At 39.8% G+C, this 24896-nt stretch overlaps 1 protein-coding gene across 1 annotated transcript in view; it reads right to left on the reverse strand.

Annotated features, from left to right (window-relative positions):
• Positions 1 to 24896, reverse strand: part of LOC126235076 (Down syndrome cell adhesion molecule homolog) — a 100989-nt gene that overhangs the window by 36010 nt on the left and 40083 nt on the right. Inside the window, exon 5 of the mRNA XM_049943810.1 lies at positions 10431 to 10669. Coding sequence (XP_049799767.1) covers positions 10431 to 10669 — 239 coding nt within the window. The remainder of the gene's footprint in view (positions 1 to 10430; positions 10670 to 24896) is intronic.

Below are 24896 nucleotides of genomic sequence, written 5' to 3' on the forward strand. Positions count from 1 at the left end.
AACAGCAAACAGCCAATTTTTACAATGCGATTTATTTATTTAAATTGTGCCATTGCCAGTTTCTAACTGACAGGCTCATCTTCAGATGGCTAGTTCACATTAAGGTACATTAGCTTTCACTTTTTTTTCCAATTGATGAAATTTTCTTGGGGTGGTGTGCCCTACAATCAAAAATCATCTTGTTTTGGGTGTAGGGTGCCACCTCAACCAAAACACATCTTGTTTTAGTTGTAGGGCACCAGTTGCGAAAACAAAAGGCAAAATCTAATGTAAAATGTATCTTAACATGAACTAGCCACCTGAAGATGAATGTGTCAATTTGAAACCAGTAACGGTGTTATTTAAATAAATAAATAGCACTGTAAAAAGTAGCTGGTCACTGTTATCTTTTATGTAAGAGTCAGCCTGTAACAGCTAAACTTGGAAGATGTACTGCTTATTTTGACAATTACCACTTCATGTTTCAAATATCGCCTTGAAAGAGTAATATAAGTAAACAATAAAACTATACAGTCAATGAATACATGCTACATTCAAAAATATTCTTATAGGCACATTGTATAATAAGAATTAAAATATGTATAAGTAGATGAGTAGTAGATTCAAGATGTATACTTACACAGGGTGTAATGGTATTAAATTGTATATAGGTAGATTACACAGTACATTTAAAATGTGTGATTATGTATGGTGTTACTGTATTTAAAAATTATGTACCATTTATAATTAAATATCTTACATGATAATTATTTTTTAAAACTGACAATGCAAATAAGTACTTGGATCTGATCTTTATATGTACATCCAAAGCCCCAAATTAAAACAAATAAAAAATAAAATAAAAAATATTGTAAGTACTCAAAGAAAAATGTCAGCCACCTGAAACCAACAAACAGTAACCAACCAATTTGTGTACAAAATATGGGTCACATGTGTCTATGAAAGTAAGAAAAGGAGGTGAAGATCTAACACTCAACATATCTACAGCATTTTATAATTTAAATGATCTTGGATTAATGGCAGATGACAAGCATCTGGGAGAGGTAACACAGACTAAGTTGAGTATGGGAGTGTTCAATGAGAGGTTCACGAGACAGAATCTGATGAGAATCATGACATCGGTATTACTGTAATGCAGGGATGTGCTTCAGTACCATTGGGCCCAGTGTTGAGCTTTGTGTGTCACAGGAAACTTGGTTTAGCTATATGTGTTGAGGAGATGAATTACTGTTGAGGTGAAACAGTTATCAGCAGTCAATCTTATATTCCATGCAATGAAAAGGCTTTTTTATAATTTTTGGATTGTCATTTCGCAATGAAGATATCCATTCCTTACAGAGCATCAGAAATGGCAGGCCTCTTGAGCGGCCATTCTTAAAAATAAGTAACATAACATGAAATACCCAATGGGTCAACACGTGAAGAGGGTATCTTCAAGAAGATCACACCCTTCATATCCTGAATAGTCTCAAATGTTTAGATCAGTCACTAAAATCTGTAATCTCACTGTACAGCGTAATATTAATTGTAGGAACTATGGTAGTGCAGTGAGCCAAAACTTCCTGAAAAGAAAATAACCGAGGGATTATCCCATTGTAACAGAACCACAACACTTTGTGAAGTATAATATATTGATTGGAAAAAACTTCAACACCCAAAAATAATTTATGTAGACTAATGAAATTTTGGGAATACTTACGGTATGTCTGTGGCAGGTTGTGTCAGGTGGGTGGGTAGACATAGAAAGAGGTGGGAATCAAGGGGAGGGTTTGCGGAAGGGTAAGGGAGGGTTTGGAGAAGGGTAGCTGGTGGTTCAGAGGGAAGCAGCAGGTATGCAGGCTAGGAATGCGACACATTGGCAGAGGAGATGCAGAGTTCATGTGACGCACAATGACAGTGACATGGAGGCATGGATTGGAAGAGGATGACAGGAGTAGAACAAGGAACCTGTTGCATAGAGGGTACGTGAGCTGTGTAATTCAGAAAAGCTAGTGCTGGAGGGAAGGATCCAGATGGCATGGATTTTGAAGCAGCCATCCAATTCAACCATACTGTGCTCAGCAGCAGGCATGGATTTTGAAGCAGCCATCCAATTCAACCATACTGTGCTCAGCAGCATGTTTCATCACTGGATGGTCAACATGTTCTTGGTGATGGGCATTAATTCTGGTGGACAGCTGGTTAGTGGTCATGACTACATAAAATGCTGGGATGAAATTCCAGCAGAGCTGGTATATTACATGGTTCCTTTCACAGGTGGCCCTGCCTCTGATGAGACAGGATAAGCCTGTGACAAGAATGGAGTAGAAGTGTGTGCTTATGTGAGCCAGGCAGGTCTTGCTCCTTGGTCTTCCATAGGGACATGACCCCTGTGGCAAGTGGTTGGGAGTGGGAGTAGCGTAGGGGAAGGACCATCATGTTTCAGAGATGGGTGGTTGACAGATTAGGAGAGGTGGTTGGGATCATTGTAGGATGCCCCTCATTGGCATATATGATGATTGATAGCTGAAGCCCAGGCAAAGGACATGGTTCAATTGCTGTTGTCAGCCTATCCACCAAAAATCTCAGTCTTACAGAAGTTTCACTCCTATCTAAAGTCCTGACCTCCAGCCCCACACCCAAGTTCAAACATGCTGATTTTATAAAAGATCTACATTCTTTAATCTGGTTCCTATTGTGGAAAAACTACTTTGATACCAATCCCACCAACCAAAGCCAGCCTGATACCAACATTGAACCTTCTCAGTTGATATTACGATCCAACAATGAGTGCCCCCCCACCCACCTAATCACCCATTGTAAAGATCCAGGAATTTCTTACGTCCTATTTGGACTCACCATCCTTCCCCAGGTCCCTTCCTCAGAACACAGGCATTCAACATCCATCTGCGACCTCAAGACCAACACTGATTTAATCATTCTCCCTGCGGGCAAAGGCTCCACTACTTTCATAATCAATAACAAAGACTTCTTGGCAGAAGTTGTCAGCCAGCTGACTGACTTCTTCACCTATAAATTCTGCCATAGTGATCCTATTCCAGAAGACCAACACAACCTTCCATCCCTATACAAATTCCTTGGCTCATCCCAAGACCTCCCCTCTGATCCATCTCCCTCCCCCCCCCCCCCCCACTTCAATGAGCCCCTCCCCCCCCCCCCCCATCAACACTCTCTCTACATGTTCCCAAAATCCGTAAATCCAACAATACTGGATGCTTCATTGTTAATTTTTTATTTGCGTGCCAAGTTCCATAGCACTAAATTGAAGAGCCAGTCTCCATGATCATGGAATGAGTCAATAAATGAAATCACATCAGAAAATTAATAAAAAAATATATGTGAAACCTATGCAATGACAACATCCTGATTATATATTAGCATAATCAACAATATAACTCTGGAATTTGTTAAAACTTTTCCATTGACTCCCTGACAGAATAAAATGTGTGATCCATGAAGAAATTCTTCAATTTAGACTTGGAAGTATGAATATTACTGCTAATATTTTTTAGCTCTTGTGGCGACTTATTGAAAATGTATTCAGTGGAATACTGTATACCTTTTTGCACCCTAGTCCAGGGCCTTGAAAGGAAATGTTCTGAAATCAGCTCCATGTAAAATAGCCAGTTAACTTGTATCCCAGTACAGAAAGCCTGTGAAATGTTACTGTTTAAATGGCACTCTGATATAACAATAATATCAGAGCCAACATGTATAAGCAGTTCACTAACTTTTATCTGTCATACCCCACATGTTTTAGTGAAATATGCTAATTCCTTCATCATTTGATATCTGACATTTGTGAAGGGAGTTCCTTTGTTAGAGAGACTTTCCTTAAACAGGGATACCTATCAGTTGGCATGAATCAAAGAAAGGCGCAGCTCTAATACCAATTACTACAGGAATTTTCCCATATGTGGTCCCCCTCACTATGACATGTAAGCTTTGCCAGTCTGGCCTTTTCATACCTATTTAGTTGCCTGCCATTCCTAAAGAACCCCGATTTATCAATAGACTCAACTGGCATCACTGCAGTGCGAGCCATATCCTTCAGTTCCCTCTCAGTCATCATGCTAATACACCTAACAGCTCAATTGAAATGTGGCTGAGAATGATGCTGAAACAGCTGCTTAAAGTGCTATCTTTTCCAGGTCACAACTATATCGTATTCCCTGTTGCTACCTCAGTAGTTAGGCAGAGCGCTACCACTGAAAGACCCGCTTCTCTTGTTGACCAATACCTCCAATATATTGCCCGGGCCTAGCCTTTCATATAAAAGATACAAATAACTTCCTTTACTGACTCTTGACTATCCCTAACCCAGTACCATCTCGATCCCTACTCATTACTGTTGATGCTGCCTCCAAGTGCACCAATATCCCTAATGCCCATGGTCTTGCTGTCATCAATCACTAGTTCTCCCAAGGTCCTTCTGACTCCAAACCCACAACCTCATTCCTTATACACATTATCAATTACATTCTCACACATAAATACTTCTCCTCTGAGGTGAAGATACAGGATGAGTCAGGAGGAAAGGTACATGCTTTGAGGGATGATTCTAGTGGTGATTCTGAACAAAAAACTCGTAATAAACTTATGCCCTTTTTAACCATTTCTGGGTATATCAATGAAAACAACCAGGAACAGGAAACGTGTAGCGTCGTCCTTACTAACCGTGTCAGCATGCAGTTCACTTGCGCATGGTGCAGTTGTTTATCTCAAGTCTCAGTCCGACATTGCTTGTCATAGTGCATGATACTACAGTGTTGTTATGTGAACAACGAATACTGTTTTGTGTAGTGAAACTCCACAGATCTTCACACATGCAGAGTATGCTGACATGGTGTTTGTCTACGGTTTGTCCAATGGGAATGCCAGAGCTGCTGCGCGAGAGTACCAACAACAATTTCTGAATTGCAGAGTGCCAGATAGCAGGGTGTTTCGTGGATTGTGTGAGCATGGTACGCTTCCCAGCATAACTGTTGTCTCTGAATGTCCTGTACAACAAACTCTTAACGAAGTTGAGAACATTCTTCAAGTAGTGGAATGCAACCCTACTACTAGCTCTAGAAGGATTGCTGCCCAACTTGGTATTCCACAAACATGAGTGATATGCACAGTACATGAGCACGGTCTGTATCCCTTTCATGAGCAGAGTGTACATCTGCAAGGAAGCAGATGCTGCCACCTGGCAAGAATTGTGTCAATGGATCATTGTCAATGAGCGATTAATTCCACATGTTATGTTCACTGATGAGTCAACATTTACCTGCAATGGAATCAACAACTTGCGCAACTCTCATCTATGCGCAAATGAAAATGTGCTCGCTACTGTGGAAACGAATTTTCAACGATGTTTCTCAGTCAACGTATGGTGCGGTATTATTGATGAGCAACTCATCGGTCCAGTTATTTTATATAACCGTCTTACTGGGACATGGTACCTTGAGATTCTTCAAAATGTGGTACTTTCAACATGAGGGAGCTCCTACACATTCCGTACGGCCAGTGACACACTATCTCAACACAAAGTATCCTGGCTGTTGGATACTTTGGAGACATTGCTTGGCCACCGAGGCCACCCGATCATACCCCATTGGATTACTGTTTGTGGGTGTGGTGGAAGAGTGTCATCTTCAATCACAGAGTAGACACAAGAGAGGAACGTGTCGCTTATATTTTACATGCTTGTGCCCAGGTAAAGGAACGCAAAACTGAGCTCCGATTGGTGACACAACACCTGTCTACAGGAGCAGTAACATGCACTGAAGTTGACAGCGGACTGTTTGAACATCTTCTGTGAGGAAATGTACACAATTAAACAAACCATAACATAACACTATCTTAATTTACCATCACCTACACCTTTCCCATTCCTAGCTATTTTCATTGGTTTACCCAGAGAAGGTTAAGAAACGGGCATATATTTATTAGAAGTCTTTTGTTCAGAATCATCAGTAGTATCACCTGGCAAAGCATGTACCTTTCCTCCTGACTCATCCTGTATATAAACAAATCCACAGCATGGCTGTGGCCATCAGGACGAAGTTTTTGTAGCCCCCCTCCCCAAACTCCTTGTCTGATTCAGTTTCATTCATGATATCTTCATGATCTGGACCAGGCCCAATACAGCCTAGCCTCATTTCTCCACAAACTCAGTACCTTCTCTCCCATTTAGTTAACATGGGGATCCTCAGCCCAGCATGTCACCTTCCTGAACACCAACCTCCATGTCACTGATCACTCCATTCATACCTCTGTCCATATCAAGCACACTAACCACCAACAGTAACTGCACTTTGACAACAAAAAAGTTGATCCCACTTAGACTGGCCACCTGTAGATAGCATATGAACAGTGATGAGAATTTCCTTGCCCAGTATGCAGCAGGTCTCACAATGGCATTCATAGATAGGCACTACTCCACAAATCCAGTGCTCAAACAGATTTACCATGCCACATCATCACCCCCCCCCCCCAATCACCCCTTGAACCATGGGCCTTGCCACTGGTGGGGAGGCTTGTGTACCTCAGTGTTACAGGTAGCCATACCTTAGGTGCACTCAGAACTGAAGGTATCCATTGAGAGGCCAGACAAATGTGTGGTTCCCAGAGAGAGGCAGCAGCCTTTTCAGTAGTTGCAGGGGCAATAGTCTGGATGATTGACTGATGTGGCCTTATAACATCAACCAAAATGGTATTGCTGTGCTGTTACATGAATGGTTGGAAGTAAGGGGAAACTATAGCCGTAATTTTTCCAGAGGGCAGGCAGCTCTATTGTATGGTTAAATGATGATGGCATCCTCTTGGGATAAAATATTCTGGAGGTAAAATAGTCCCCAATCTGGATCTCCAGAACAGGACTTCAGAATGACGGGTTATAAATACAAAATTAAATAGGGGTAATGCAGGAGTAGGATTAATAATGAATAATAAGCTATTATGAACAACATGGCGAATGCATTACTGTAGCCAAGATAGACATGAAGCCTACAACTACCACAGTAGTACAAGTTTATATGCCCACTAGCTCCACCGATGAGGAAGAGATTGAAGAAATGTATGATGAGATAAAAGAAATAGGAAGCATTGGTAGCTTTGAGGGATGAAATAGTAAAGGCAGCAGAGAATCAAGTAGGTAAAAAGATGAGAGCTAGTAGAAATCCTTAGATAATACTAGAGACATTGAATTTAATTGATGAAATGAGAAAATATAAAAATGCAGTAAATGAGGCAGGTGAAAGGGAATGCAAATGTCTAAAAAATGAGGATGACAGGAAGTGCAAAATGGCTAAGTAGGAATGGCAAGAGGACAAATCTAAGTACGTAGTAGCATACATCACTAGGGGTAAGATACACTATGTGATCAAAAGTATCTGGACACCTGGCAGAAAATGACTTACTAGTTCATGGCACCCTCAATTGTTAATGCTGGAATTCAGTATCGTGTTGGCCCACCCTTAGGTTTAATGACAGCTTCTGTTCTTGCAGGCATATGTTCAGTCAGGTGCTAGAAGGTCTTTTGGGGAATGGCAGCCCATTCTTCATGGAGTGCTGCACTGAGGAGAGGTACTGATGTCGGTCAGTGAGGCCTGGCACGAAGTTGGCGTACCAAAACACCTCAAAGGTGTTCTATAGGATTCAGGTCAGGACTCTGTGCAGGCCAGTCCATTACAGGAATGTTATTGTTGTGTAACCAATCCGCCACAGGTCGCGCATTAGGAACAGGTGCTCAATCATGTTGAAAGATGCAATCGCCATTCCTGAATTGCTCTTCAACAGTGGGAAGCAAGATGGTGCTTAAAACATCAATGTAAGCCTGTGCTGTGATAGTGCCATGCAAAACAACAAGGGGTGCCAGGCCCCTTCATGAGAAACATGACCACACCATAACACCACCACCTCCAAATTTTACTGTTGGCACTACACACGCTGGCAGATGACGTTCACCGGGCATTTGCATATCCACACCCTGCCATCGGATTGCCACATTGTGAGCTGTGATTCATCATTCCACACAATGTTTTTCCACTGTTCAATTGGCCAATTTTTACACTCCTTTCTCCACATGAGGTGTCATTTGGCATTTACTGGCGTGATGTGTGGCTTATGAGCAGCCAATCAATCAAGAAATCCAACTTTTCTCATCTTCCGCCTAACTGTCATAGTACTTGCAGTGGATCCTGATGCAGTTTGGAATTCCTGTGTGATGGTCTAGATAGATGTCTGCCTATTACACATTGCAACCCTCTTTGAATCTCAGTGGTCTCCGTTAGTCAACAGACGAAGTCAGCCTGTACGCTTTTGTGCTGTACATGTCCCTTCACGTTTCCACTTCACTATCACATCAGACACAGTGGACCTAGGTATGCTTAGGAGTTTGGAAATCTCCTGTACAGATGTATGACACAAGTGACACCCAATCACTTGACCAGGTTCGAAGTCCGCAGTAGGTGGCAGCAAAATGCACCTAATATGATAAACGTATGTTTTTGGCGGTGTCCGGATACTTTTGATCACAATATGTATATTGAGCAAGCAGTAAAGGAAACAAAAGAAAAATTCGGAGTAGGTATTAAAATTCATGGAGAAGAAGTAAAAACTTTGAGGTTCGCCGATGACATTGTAATTCTGTCAGAGATAGCAAAGGACTTGGAAGAGCAGTTGAACGGAATGGACAGTGTCTTGAAAGGAGGATATAAGATGAACATCAACAAAAGCAAAACGAGGATAATGGAATGTAGTCAAATTAAATCGGGTGATGCTGAGGGGATTAGATTAGGAAATGAGACACTTAAAGTAGTAAAGGAGTTTTGCTATTTAGGGAGTAAAATAACTGATGATGGTCGAAGTAGAGAGGATATAAAATGTAGACTGGCAATGGCAAGGAAATCGTTTCTGAAGAAGAGAAATTTGTTAACATCGAGTATAGATTTAAGTGTCAGGAAGTCGTTTCTGAAAGTATTTGTATGGAGTGTAGCCATGTATGGAAGTGAAACATGGACGATAACCAGTTTGGACAAGAAGAGAATAGAAGCTTTCGAAATGTGGTGCTACAGAAGAATGCTGAAGATAAGGTGGGTAGATCACGTAACTAATGAGGAGGTATTGAATAGGATTGGGGAGAAGAGAAGTTTGTGGCACAACTTGACTAGAAGAAGGGATCGGTTGGTAGGACATGTTTTGAGGCATCAAGGGATCACAAATTTAGCATTGGAGGGCAGCGTGGAGGGTAAAAATCGTAGAGGGAGACCAAGAGATGAATACACTAAGCAGATTCAGAAGGATGTAGGTTGCAGTAGGTACTGGGAGATGAAGAAGCTTGCACAGGATAGAGTAGCATGGAGAGCTGCATCAAACCAGTCTCAGGACTGAAGACCACAACAACAACAACAGTGTAGATGTAGCCTACAGGAAAATTAAGGACACCTTTGGAGAAAAGTGAATCACCATCATGAGTATCAAGAGCTCAGATGGAATACCAGTAGGTAAAGCAGAAGGGTGGAAGGAGTATGTAGAGGCCCTCAGCCCAGTCCACCAGCTGAACTGCAGTCCTGGCACTGTATGTTCAGACAGCACAATGTAGCTGCACAGGTGTGTGTGTGTGTGTGTGTGTGTGTGTGTGTGTGTGTGTGTGTGTGTGTGTGTGTGTGTGTGTGTGTGTCCTCTAGTTCCTTAAATGATTCTTTTTTGTGTGCCTGTTGATGGCTCAACACTTCATCTATTCAGTAAGTGGTCTTCTTACCATAAGCATTTACTCTGACGTTTAAGTCACCATGTTTTCCTGATTATATTAAATCTTGATTTATCGGGCTGAAGTTACGACCATACGGTCTGAATCCTAGGACGTATTTCAAGTGTCAAAATATTAAGGCATTTCACAATTTGACATAAAGTTCAGGCAACTACAGTGATTTTCTGTGCTTAAGAAATAAAATACACTATTCTCAAATCCAGTGTTAGTCGGTGCCCAGTGTGAAGCAGCTACAGAAGATGCTGAAACATTCACTCTCATACTGTGTGTGTGTGTGTGTGTGTGTGTGTGTGTGTGTGTGTGTGTGTGTGCGTGTGTTCGAAAACTTAATATGTGGGGTATGAGATATGAAATGAAAATAGCCTTCTAAACAAACAGATAAGTAGAGAAACAAAATGAATTGTGAGAAGATCAATCATAAATGCATCAGAGGACTAGAAAGCACTTGAGGAATATGAAAGTCAAAGTTAAGAAGTAAGTCAGCTGACTGAGTCTGCAAAAATTTTCTTTCCTGCAAAATTTACATTTATGTTTCATTGAAATAGATCCTAAAATATTATTATAAATTGTAATGTATATCAATCATTTGAAAATTATAGTTTTTATCTCTGACTTAGGTTTTACTGACATATCACAAGTATGTTACAATAGATGACTACAGATGGTGTATTACCTTCCAACTGACATACAATATTTCTGAGTTAATGGCTCTAACTTTAACATCCCTTGGTGGTCCACTGGGAGCTTCTTCAGATGTAGTTACAGAAATGGATTCACTTGCATTGGAGACACCCACAGAATTTTCTGCAAGTATGCGTATCTCATAGCTATGGGCTGGCTGCAATTCTGTAATTATAGCACTTGTCTGACTGCCATCTATCACCATATTATGGCTACTTCCTTGCCAGGAACCTAAAAACCAGTAAAATGTTTTTTTTTTATATTTAAAATTCTCAGGGTACCTGTTTTATGTAATGGTGGAAGTAATAGTCATACTGTATATAAAATTGTACATGTTGTAACACATAAAAATAGTGATAAATTTATGAATTTTATCCTCATGACATAAAAAGCAATATTTATCATTATGTGTTTTGCACTTTGTTCACATTGCAAAGCATACTTTATAGGTATCAAAAATTTTGGATAACTAACTCTTGCATGTTTTCTATCAATGATATAAAATGAAAACTAAAGCACGGACCTGGAAATATTACCTTATTTAATCTTACTCTGCACTCATTAATAATTAAATAAGAAATTCATACCTAGCAGTGTGCAAAATCTTTTTTTGCCCTAATAAATCTGCAGGATGTTGTGGTATGGATATCACAAGACATGAAAGCAATGGGAAACTGTCCTGATCCATGGCTACTCAACCGTCACCCACAGCTTTCACTGGTTGATCAGAGCTAAGGCTAAAGCATACACTTCTCACTAAATATCATTCCAGAAATGTTAAATACATTTAAATCCAGATTAGCATTGGTGAGCCACGCAAACCGCTTCACCCCTGTAGAATGTCCATATACAATGAAACTGCTGAAATTGTTAAATATTGTTGTATTACAGCCCCAATATTGGTTATAACACAGTTCAAGACTAGTTTTTCAAGATTTCTTGTGAAAATAATCTTCAGTGGAATAGAGCAGACATTCCTGTATGTTCACTGCCATGGATGATACCAGATGTTTCAGTGTCCCTCTTACATCATACATAAACATCTCCTACACTTTGATATGTCTGGCACCTGCCTGAATGACCTCCTGTTGGTAAGTGAGAAGCATTGCCTTCGTTGGTTTTCATTGTACTCATACACTGTTGTCAGCACACATAAATGTGTATCATAACTGATCAGTTCAAACAATCTTTTCAAAAAGCTCTTCACAGATTGTGAGGCTAAGGTCTTTTTGGTCCTGAATCATGAGCTGGGGGATGCACTTGGTGGCAACATTATGCATTCCAAGATGCTGTGTCAAGATTTCATGATATGGTCCAACTGAAATGTTACATTCTTTTGCAGTGTCTCAGACAGTCATTCTTTGATTGGCACACACAATTTCATCAACATTCCTGATATGAGTGGCATCGGTAGACGTCTGAGGTAATCCTGAACAAGGGTCATTTTTAACTTCCGTCCAGACATTTTTAAACTGTGTGAACCAATCCTAACATCAAGTATGGCTAAAGCACTCATCACTGTATGCTTCCTGCATCATTTAGTGTGTCTCTGTAAAGGTTTTCTTGAGTTTCATGCAAAATTTAACACAGAAGCATTGCTCCTCTAACTTCTGCCATCACAGAATTCACAAACTGTGCCACACAACATTCTACTCAATACAGCATTGAACAATAACTAACAGGCACACAACAGTGAAACTTACAGCAGTTACATATTAAACACAAGTGTGTGCAGGGATGCCAACCGCATTTTGCTCCAACACACCATTGGGGCAAAATTATGAATGTTCTGGAATTTTTTGAACAGACCTCATATTTGAACCATTATTTTAATATAAAAATTATTTAATGGTTCTTGTAGGGTCTGCACATTTGGTTTCTGAAGGCAGTGTTTCTCTACAAGTATGCCCATATGATAGTTTGTAAAGGGGGGATGGTATTAATCTGGAGGTATGGAGTGTTTTTTTAATATTTTGAAAGATGAATGGCAACCTGCAAGTAGCCGTAAAAAAAGGTCCAGTTTTGACCCTGTTAAAACCTGCCTAATACCAATTTTTAAACCATTTTCTTGAAAGAAAAACACCTGATCACCTGACTACAATGTATTTCTTTTATTCCCAGAGAGTTGAGGGAGGGGGACAGCATGCACCCCCCCCCCCCCTGCCCTACCCTATTTGCCCCTGCAAATGTGTCCCCTTGTTTCTGTGCCCACTGTAATCTCTGTGCTCTGTGAGGAGCATAAAGCAGGTTTATACATGGATGTATTGGTTTCTGTTATTCAAAACAAGGAAATGGCTCTGGATAATGTGCCAGCTCACTTGTCATTGTTGTCCAGCAGTTAGAAAACTTCTTATTTGGATGTTCAGTTGATTTTAATTGTGATCTTTCATTATGATGAGGAACAAATGCTTCATACTTTTTCAGTAATAAATATGGCAACTGACCTTCTACATGATAATTTCATATTAATCCCTATGTTTAACTTGATTGTGACTATTCGCCATTCAGAAGATGCTGTTTTGTTGTGTACACACCCTGATTGTTTTCAAATATGGTATCTAAATTTGTGTTCGGTAGACAGGATGGAAACCAGTTACCAAAAAAATCACTGATGCCATAATATTTTAGTTTCTCTAGAATACTGTGAATTGCATGATCAAATACTTTTGACAGATCACAGCATACAGCTCCAATTTGATTACCAATAGGTGTAAATTACCTAAATATATGGATGCTTTGATTGTATGTTTTCTGCAGACCCATAAGCAATAATATTTGTACAGTTAGTCTGTTGTTGGGTATTTACACATTTACAGAAATATGAGGGGCACAGTGGAATGTGAATGAAGATCAGCATCATAAGTGGTATTTTTTTTTTAAAGAAAGGAAGAGGCATCACTGTATACTAAGACATATGTTCACTTGGAACCTGTGAGATGTTGCAAGTAAATAATGACACTGTGCAGCCATATTAGATGAGGTTGGTATTGGTATGTAGTTGACCTTAGTACTTCTGGAGCTACTAGCTGTCATTCCAGCCCTCTGTCTACTACTGTTTGCTTTATAGTCTTGGTTGTAGTAGTGCCACAGTTATGGTTGACATAAAAGTCTTGCAGTGCATTAACCTAAAAGCCTTAAAATAGTTGCCAGCAAAATATCTTCAAGTGTTAAAGAAGATGTTTGCTGATAATTCTATGACATGTGATTTAGTTTCGCAACAGCACAAATGCTTTTCTAAAGCCTGAGAAGAACTCGAATATATTGAACATTCAGGTCAACTTTTGTCAACAAGAACTCAAAGAAATATTAATGAAACTGCGCAGAAATACCAATGTCTTAGCAATCAGATGATCACCAACATGTTAAATACTAACAAAGAAATAGTAAGATAACAATTTTAATGATAAATTAAACATGACAATAGTTTGTGGAAAAATGGTCCCAAGAAACCTTACTCAGGAGCAAAGAGATTTGAAGAACATTTTCTCATGTAATAGAACAAGTAGACATTATATGGATCAACTTGATGAGACATGCAATATTTTAATCCCAGGTGGAGTCAGAGCCATGATAAAATTGTCATTTAAGAAATAATATATTCAATTCAGGTTGGCATCAGGCTTAACTACATGAAAAGAAAAAGGATATGAGGGTGAATCCAAATATGAAACACAATGTTCTAAGTTCTTAGGTGTTTTTTATATTAATAAGAACCTGAAATGTAGGTTACATGTTGCAGACTTCCTTAAATCCTCAAGCTCTGCAACTTTTGTGTTGCAGATGATATCAGATTTTTGAGATGGAAATGTCAAAAAGCTGACTTAGTTTTCTTATTTTTACCCACTAATGTCTTATGGCATTATATTCTGTGGTAACTTGTCATTGAGGAAAAAATGTCTGTTACACAAGAGTGTACCATAAGGATAATATGTGGTGTCCACTCCATAATCTCTTGTCGATAGCTCTGTGCACCATTTTGCATACTGTCAATACAGTAATTAACTCCCTTGTGAGGTCTAGTGTTAGCAGCAAATCACAGTTTGAAAACGATAGTAAAATTCATAAATATAATACTGGAAGGACAAATGATTTACGGTATCAACAACTCAACATTAGTATGGCATAGAAAGGAGTAAAGTATTCAGTGTGTGTGTGTGCGTGTGTGTGTGTGTGTGTGTGTGTGTGTGTGTGTGTGTGTGTGTGTGTGTGTGTGTAATATTCTGAATTGCAAGCATTCTTTTTCAAGAAGAACATGGGCTGTAATTCTAAAACTGACTCTTTACACATGATATCAAGAGGTCATAATTTTGGTACTTGGAATACGTAAATAATTAATGAACATCACTGGTGATGAAAGAAGATTTTTCCAGTATGAACTGAGAGAAAATGATCAATCAGTGCACTAGAAAGACCTCCAACTCTCCAAATGGAAGAAAAATAAATGTTTAAATCAAAACTGAAGGTAATGATAGTTTTTTCTCTTGATACTGAAAGTGTTGTCATGATTGAGTGAGTGTCTTTAGGTCAAACCATTACCCAGATACACTACAAAGAATTGCTAATCAAGCTGTGGGGAAGAGTAAGGAGGATAAAGTTGCTTGGTTGGTTGATTTGGGGAAGGGGACCAAACAGGGAGGTCATTGGTCCCCATCAGATTAAGGATTGATGAGGAAGAAAATTGTCCATGTCCTTCCAAAGAAATCAGCCTGGCATTTGCCTGAAGCGATTTAGGGAAATCACTGAAAACCTAAATAAGGATGGCCAGATGGGGGTTTGAGCTGTCATCCTCCAAAATGTGATTCCAGGTGGTAATCACTGCACCACCTCACTCTGTACTGAGGAACAGCAGATTAGATTTATTATAGAAAAAAACTCATGGATTCTGCACCAGGGTAACATGTCAACTTACAGGTCCCTGTCTGTTGAGAAGTTTTTAATGATCAAAAGCATTCCTATGCTCCAGCATTCTTCACATTCACCAGTTCTTGCTCCATGTTATGTCTGTCTGTTCACAGAAATGAAAAGTGCACTGAAAGCAACATATCATATGTTCAGTCTGTAAAAATGGTAAAAGCAAAAATGATAGAGTTGTTGTACTGATGAGCCATAACATTGTTTTCAGCAACAGAAGGCATGTATGCAATTAATATACATAAGGCAAGAGAATATGTTGAAAGGGGTAAAAGTTAGTTGTAACTCAATTGCAGTAAGTCACATTTCTTACACCAGTCAGATTACTGAACAGTCACACTTACAGGGAACCCCTTGAGTGCAAGGTCACAAAAGACCAATGATTTGTACAGCATTCGATGATCTACCCATTGCCTACCTCACAACCACAATTTTGGTTGCTAATGGCAACAGGGGGTGGGGCTGGAAGTATCAATATTGAGCACAGCATGAGGCTACAGAGCATAATTGAGCTGCCTAGTCTCCAAGTAAGTAACTGGAGTGCTGCAGTGCTAGTGGTGTTGACACAAAGCAGAACAATGGCAATGATAAAGCAAACATTGCATTATATCTACAACAAGAGTTTCAAAATTTAAAATTTCACCAGAAAGCTGAATCAAGGAATTTTGAAAAGTGAGAAAGAGATAGCAGGTGAAATGTTAGTGTTTCTGCAAGATGAGTCAGTGGCAAGTGTTGTGTTGTATATGCACAACTGTGCAGACAATGTACATGAGAAATAAAGTGATGATGATATGTGCTTAACAAGTGAAAGTGACATTGAATCAAGTGTCACGCCATGTAATTCATCATCCTTTTTGGGAACTGAGCCACAAATCCCACCTGGAGTGAAATGTAGTAAAGGACAGTCACTGTACTAAACATAATTACTTCATGGAAGATCATTCGCAATATAGTAAAAAATCAGTTACAAACAGATTTTGAATAAGTCCGCAGCAACACGACCATGTAGTACATAAGGAAAACTATGGATATTCATGGGAGGACATGGCGCACTTGTTGCAAAAACTGGTGTTTGCGCATTTCAAGGATGGTCGGTACAATTTACAGGATGTGCATGATAGTGACCTACTATGTTATGCGCATCAGACTGCACATGATGTAGATAACAATGATTACAAGGGAAGCAGTGGATGGTTGCATAACTTCAGATAGTGTTACAGAACTGAAAGATGTAAGACAATGGAAAAAATAAGAAAAAAAAGAAAGGAAAAAAAACATCAACTTGATGAAACTGCATATTCAGCTCAAAAATTTATTGATGAAATAAACAAACTTACCCATTATTCAGCAATGATTTCAATTATTTTACTGAGTGAGGTGGCACAGTGGTTAGCACACTGGACTCGCATTCAGGAGGATGACAGTTCAAACCCACATCCAGTCACCCTGATTTAGGTTTTCTATGATTTCCCTAAATTGTTTCAGGCAAATACCAGGTTGGTTTATTTAAAAGAGCATGGCCAACTTCCTTCCCTAATCCGATGGGATGGATGACCTCTCTGTTTGGTCCATCCCCCAAATCAACCAACGAATCAGTTGGTTTAAGCTCTGACCAACTGGAATTTGAAGAGGAAACGCATACGAAAGGAAACCTAGAAATTAGAGGTACCAATGGAGTTTGATCAAAATCAATTAACATCAATGCCTTAAGGCACTCACATACAATTATGCTGACTGTTAATCTGGATGGTAAATTGGCTGGAAAGTTATTTATTGTGCTGCAAGAAGTTGGAGGTGCTTTGTATCCTACAATTCTTTCACATGTACATAATCTTGCAAGGGAAATAGGGAATATTTACATCATAGCAAGCAAGAGTGGTAAAAGGTTGTAACAGAACAACAACTATGGTATGAGCACTGCTTTTGGCCAATAGCTGGTCCAGATAATTTGCCTCTGCTTCATTCCTGGTCTGCATATAAAAACCATACTCCTTTAGAGCAAACAATCCTTCCTGAAACGTGCATAACATTTTGATTCATACCGCTTGGAACTACTGGAGAAATTCAACCTCAGGATGTTTTTCTTTGTGCCTATAAAACAAATCATACACTACCTGCAACTACACCTTAGAGGATAAACAGTTGCTCAATAAGCTCCATGACAGACTGTTTCTCATTTGGTTGTATGCCATCACATTTCATCACTTCTCATCACCCTGGTACACGAATATGATTCTGAATGCAGTCTGTAAGAATGGGTATGTAGCTGAACATCCTGCATTGTTTGTAACTCCCAAGAAGTTCACCTTCAATCTTGGTGGTCTGAACCTCTGTGATCACTGTGGCATGCCATTTTTCATTCAGTGTTCACGGTGCAAGTTAATGGTTTGTTTTGAACATTTCTTGAATGTCAATGATGTCCATTTTGTGAAGTGTAATACATACATATGATAGAAGCTTGATCTCTGGACCTCCTGGATATTCATATTCTTTTGCCTTCCTGATGCACATGGTGAGTCATTAGCAATTAATATTTTTCCTGTTGTAATTGTTTACGCAACACTTTCAAACGAGCATTACTAAAGATTGAACTTGCAACCTCACACTCAAGGGGTTCTTTGTTAGAATGTAAGTGTACAGTAAAATTAATTGGTTTGATTAACATATTCTCATTAATACTTGCTGCTAATGTGTTCCGTTTCCTGTATACCCCTAAATGTCCTTTTGCATGTGGAAACTACACAGAGTGAGTGGTCCAGAGTTCAACCTTCACTCAGATTCTGCATTTTACCATGTGAGCTCTGCTTTAAAAGGCAATTATTATAAATTTCCCTCAACATAGGTTTCACTGTGCTCACAAGTGCTATTTTCCACTGTCAGAGTCCTTATGCTCACAAATTTAACCAGTACATAATGCCCTTTTATATTTGCATCAGGTTTCAGGGCCACTGGAGTGAAGGCTGTGTTGTTTGTTGCTTGTTTTTATCATTAGACACTCATGTAAATGTCTTTTCTGTGTCTTTTGTTAATGAACATGTGTTGATTTCTTCTCAATATTGTCTTAAGAGGAAGCTTCTCCACTCTTGCTGTTTTCTTTTACAGAAATGCGGCGAACCAGTACCACAGCAATTTACATGTACAAAGAAATAAATTTTATATACATGCATGTCATAATGAGAAACAAAGTACGGCTTTCAGCTAGAGAAAAAGTTGGGAAACAAAAGAAACAGCAATCAAAGATGCTCTCATCTCATTGTACCTACACATAGTAATAGGTTAAAAATATAAGTAAAGATCTGGCAGAATGTAAATATTTCAGAGATAAAGGAGACCACTCACTGAACAGCAGACATGCTATGTCCATTATCAGCAGTAATGGCCAACATGCTTCTGGAGACTTTTGAAGAAGAAGCTCTCAAGTCAACAGTCTACAAGCCCTCTTGCTTTTTTCGATATGTAGATAATACATTTGTTATGTAGTCGCATGGATGACATCACCTTCAAGACTTTCTGCAGTGTCTGAACTCACTGCACCAGAATGTCAGGTTCACAATGGAGGTGGAAGAAAACAACCAGGTTCCATTTCTATATGTTCTCATCAAGCGAAGACCAGACGGCATACTAGAACACAGTGTTGACCATAAGCTGACACAGTGAGAAGGTGTCCTGAGCCCACTGGTGCACAGAGCACATGAAATCTCGGAACTGACAGCCTAACAGCACTTACAGGCTGTGTTTTGAATGGCCGGTTACGACAACGACCAGATAAAATGCTCCTTAAGACCAAAGAAGCCGAGACTGCAGCCTTCTGAGGATGAAGACAAACCAGCTGCGATGACAATTATACCACACATTGGGAACACAGCAGCCAAGATGGACAGCATACCTCAAAAATATAATGTCAAGTGTGTGTTTCACCACCAAACAAAACCAAGACATTATTAGGCTCAGTCAAGGACGACTTAGGACTACGGAAACTGGGAGTGTACCACATTCCTTGCCAGTGCAGGAAAATGTATACAGGCCAGACCATCTGAATGGTATGGGAGAAATGCAGTGAACATAAAAGCCATACAGACAATGCACAACGCCACACAGACAATGCACAGCTGACCAAGTCCGACATGGCAGAGCACTGCATCTAACATGGACATGACATGAACTATGATGGCGCAAAGGTGTTACAGCAATTGAACACCTTATGGGACCATATCCTCAAAGAGGCAGTAGAGATCTGGCTGCAAGATGAGCTAATAGATAGACAGCAGTTTCCAGTTAATCAAGGCCTTGGTTCCAGCCTTATGATTAAAATACAATGACAGTCTACATGCATATCCGCTCCTGTCAGGACATTTGAAACGGAAGACACATTGTCACAATAGCGGCTGAGTTCCAGAGAGGGCCATGGCTGTGGAGGGACTGTGGTCCATGATCTGCCGCAGAGCACAGCGCTTTCCCCACCACCTGGTGCCGCACTTCCCCCACCACCATGCGCAGACTCACAAAAGTGCCACAACAGAGGCTGTGGGAGAGGGGTAAAGATTATACAAAGTCAGCACCCATAAAAGATCAATAAAACTCTAGGAACACCTGAAGATGGCAAGAAGTCAGCTTGCTGAAATATCACGCCTGTTGGACGACGGCACCTGGCTGAATACCCGAGAAATTTAAAAAAAAATGTTTTCATTCAGTTTTGTGTGTCTGTCAACAACTAAATGTTTCTGTTATTCATTTTGAAAAAAGGAGAAGCCACACAGCAGTTGCTTAATACACAATCTGTTATTGTGTACATAACCAGTTTCAGAACTCTTAAAGTTCCATCATCTGGTCTAAAAAATAAAATCACTTAACGATCTGAGATCATCCCTGCCCCCAGTGTTGTCATGGAACCAAAGGTTTCATGTCAAAAGGATAAAAGGATTACAAATTTCATAAAAGCTGTTCTGCTATACTGAGTTTCCTGCTGCATGTCCAAAAGAACAGACACCATGTGGATATAAAGAGTGTATCCGAAATGACTGTAGGAAACCAGAGGGCTGGCAGAGTGGGTTTTAACAAGCGTATTTCACACAGCAACCCATGTCCACATCCCTTAGAATACAGTGCTAGGCATTGTTGAACAGCATCGTGTGGCACCAAAAGGGTAGGCACACAATGTGCTATCTGAGGCATCATGATAGCAGGCCTGCAGGGCAACAATTTCAATGTTTTTATGACATCAAGGTAAAAGAGGCATTAGGTTGAAGTTTTATGACATGCAATCCCTGTACCTGATATATTTGCAGATATTCCATGCTGGCCAACACTACATTTTTTCTGCCTCTTACTGGGATGTGAATTCATTGCTTTTGACTGTGCAAATGCCCGTTTGATAGGTGTTGCATAGGAGGCAGCACCTGTGCATACTGCGGACTCTGGTTTGCCCTGGGTCAGTTTGTCATCAAACAGGGACACTCTTGTGTTTGTTACTGTGTTGAGTAGACAGGAACTGGAGCGCTGTTCTAGAGTGAAAGGGCAGACATGCTTCTGGGGCAATAGATGGAAATGCTCATGCTGCCCAATGTTTGTACATTTGGCAGTTTCTGAATCATCGAGTGCCAGATCCACACACATTTAGTTTCATCCTGTTGTCCCTACAAAAGACAGGTTCACTTGAGGTATGTTTTCCACTGGCATGTTCTCATAATGGCTCTGTGCATTTAAGACCCACTTCGAAAACCAGTGTATTCATTTTGTGTTAAGGGTGAGAAGGCCTGACGGACACGGCTGTCAATGCACAGTGCATACATCAGGGCTTGAGTAGGAGACATTAGCATTGCTGGAAAAACACACCCTCAATAAGCTCATGGTGTGTTACATGGGAAATCGGCATAAGCCTTTCCACAATTTAGCTTTTGTGGCATGAAGATGATTTGCACCCTTGTCACCTCCAGAAGGTTGATACCCTTGACCCAAATTATTTTCTACATCAAATTGAATTCTGTCAGTGGTTTTTGAAAAGGTATGCCATTCAATGGGCATTTCTGAACCATCCAATTTTTATGGAGGAGGCATCCTTTACACAAGAGGGTATGTACAACAGCCACTATCAGCACATGTGAGTAGGGGAAAATCTGCACGCTGCCTTTGTTCATGGTCACCAACATCACTTTGCTGTCAACGTTTGGGGTGGCTTGGTAGGTCATAATCTGGTCAGTCCATACATGTTCCACCCAGTGACTGAACACAAACAGATACTTAATTTTTTTATGAGAAACTCTGCCAGAGTTGTCGGAACATGTTCCACTCAACATGTGATGGTGAATGTGGTATCACCATGATGGTGCATCTGTGCACTTTGCAAGTGCTATGCAAATGCATTTGGATAAAGCCTTTGGTGAGAAATGGATAGGGCACAGTGGGCTGGTGTCATTACCTGCACATTCCCCCGACTTGATGCCCACTGATTTTTTTTTCTTCTGGGGTCACCTGAAACCTGTCGTCTATGAAACACCCATTGAGACCGAGGAAGAGCTGCATCATGGCACCCTCTGATGCAGTTTCCACTTCGCCATAAATGTTTGAAAGAGTGCAACAGTCACTCCAAGGTCATTGCATGGCATGCATTCAAGCAGAAGGGCATTATTTTTTAGCACATTTTGTTATTGTTTTCAAATAAAGTTCATAAAACTTCACCCCGACTTCTCATTTACCTTCATACCATAAATACACTGAAATTGTTGCCCTACAGACCTGCTACAATGAAGGCCTGGAATGCATGTTGTGTGCCTACCCTCTTGGCGGCGTGTAACGCTGTTCAACAGTGCCACATGCTAAGGGATGTGAATATGGTTTGCTATGTGGAATATGTTTGTTATGATCCACTCTATCAGACCTCTAATTTTCCACATTAATTTCAGATACATCCATTATAATTAAGGTGAGGCAGCAGCCAAAGATTGCTTGAATGCAGATGCACACCAGCCTTGAACTCTTACAGGAATTAGCAAAATACCATGAGTAATAATGATAATGGGCAAGGGACACTGCATTAGTAGTGTGTGGATAAGTTGAGTATTTGGATATGATGGGAGGCTGTGCTGTTGCCACGACCACTGTATCTGGATGGCTCAGTAGTCAGATCATCTGCCCAGTAAGCAGGAGACGTTGGTTCAAATCCCAGGCAACATATGGGAAATATGTCAGTATCTCAGAAAATAATAACTGGAATTTCATGAAACAAATTCATTTTGCAAATAAAACTGCAGTGCATTTGAATTTCAATTTTTGGATCACTTCTTGTACATGTCATCCTTGAAAGTGCAATCCTTATAGCTTTACAGATTTTGAAATTAAAAAATCAAGTAAGTCTCAAGCTGTCTGCGGTTCAAAAATACATTGCACCAGTTATAACTCTGCCACACTATCAATGCTGTTTACAGGTACAGGATGATTTAGTTACTATTCGTATGCACCTGGAAATCACTCTGACTGCTATCAAGTGATTAGAAGCTGCAGTGAATGGCCATACTGGTCATACTACTGAAAGTGACATGCCAGAGACACCAAAGGTACCTCAGGTACTGTCTTCTCTTGTTGGTAGTATCCAATCTCCAGGAAGTACAGCAGCTATCTATTTTCAACAACTAGATTGCAAGATGGGATTCGCTAGTACACTAGGGTAACTGTACAGGATACTCACGATACTGCATTCATCCTTCTTACCAATAAGTTTGAGGAGCTGTTTGTAACCTAAACTGATCCAGGATCACACATTTTTATTACAGGGAAGCCTGCTGTGTCTCATGTGATGGGGGAACTTATGGAAAAGATTAGGGGTTTGTTACCATATTTGACCACAGGACACTGCAGACTGTAGGGCCCACCTTAATTTTTAAGCAGTTTTTTTAAATAACATTTTTATTATTTGATTGCAAAGCCAGTCTAAAAAAAATCTCAGTTTATAAAACCAAACTGACATTTATTTATCCCTGAAAATTGTTATCTGAACTTTCTTTTTCTTCTTCTTCCTCATCATCATTGTCCTCTTCATATATATGTTCTTCAGTACCATGAAAAGTGTTATTTAGGCCACACTTCTTGAAAGATTTAACAATAATGTCTTCTCTCACTCTAGACCATGCCTGCTTCATCCAGTGACAAACTTGTTTGATTGTTGGTCATTTTGAAGCTCCCTTTGGCATGAATTGATGTTGGGTTTCATCCATGTGTTTCAGTCCCCTCTCATATACATTTTAATTGGTTTATTTATTGAGACATCAAGAAGCTGCAGTTGTGAAGTAAGTCCTCCCAGAATAACAGCAAGCTCTGTATTTCTCTGTCTCAATTTCTCTTTCACAGAATTTTTCAAACGAATACTAAACTAATCTAGCACAAGAAGAGAACTCTTCTTCAACAAAGCAACTTCCCTTCTCTCCCACACTCTTATTAACCCATTTCATATCAGCCTCATCCATCCAACCCTTATCATGTATGTGAACAACATCCAGCAAACAACATCCAGCAGTATTTCAGATGGTTTTGGCATTGTTTTGCATTTTAAAATGACCACTGCATTAAATTTAGTGCTGTCAGTACCACATGACCGGACAACAGTATTGTGAATTTTTTCAGGTCCACTTGTTTTTATGGTTACAGTTTTAGCACCTTTCATGGCGACAGTTCTGTTATTCAACACATCATATGTCAGAGGAGTCTCATCCATATTTGCTATTTGACTTAGTTCCGCATTGGTTTTCTTTTGATGTTGAATAATAAAGTGATGGAAAGATAATATTTTCTCTTCATACTCTTGTGGCTTTTTCTGAGATATTTCGGTTTTGGTTTGCATGCTAAGTCCATGATGTTCCATAAACCTGTAGCACCAGCCAGCTCCATCCTTAAAGTCGGTTGAGCGTGTATTTGAATCATTTTTGTATTAATTCCAATGCCATTTTAATGGTGTCCTTGAATGCATGTCAATATGTCATCTTCTACTTTTGGTCAATTTTCTAGCAGTTTCCTATTTGAACATTTCATCTTCCTCAATTTTTTCAATTCTTCTTTACTAGTCTGCCAATCACGAATGGTTTTTTCTGTAGTTGGAGGGCCAAAAATTCCACTCATCTGTTCTCTTTCCATGTTCTGCATATGCTATTACTTTCAATTTATAACTCGCATCATATGAATACTTTTTTATTCTTTTCCATCATGAAATTAGCTACGAACTAAAGTAGTACTGTTACCAATAACACTAAACACTTTCAGTTCAAGGTCACTGGCACCACAGACTTCAGTGACACATCATAGGCTAGACAGTATTCTGTATTTGTGATGGTGGAGCAGGAGGGAGACAGTGTTAGCAAACTTGCAAATCCCCGCAACTCATGCGTATCACATTGGTGTACTGCTGCTGCCAGTTGAATCCTATGTTGGCTCTGCTGCAGCATTGAATATATGGCCATTTTTAAGACTGGCAGGAATTTTAAATCAAATGCTGGATATTTTTATACTAATTTTGAGTATAAGATGTACCTGAATTTTAGAGACAATTTTTTGAAGATAAAAG

Source organism: Schistocerca nitens, chromosome 2 (genome assembly GCF_023898315.1).
Source record: "Schistocerca nitens isolate TAMUIC-IGC-003100 chromosome 2, iqSchNite1.1, whole genome shotgun sequence".
Lineage (NCBI taxonomy): Eukaryota > Metazoa > Arthropoda > Insecta > Orthoptera > Acrididae > Schistocerca > Schistocerca nitens.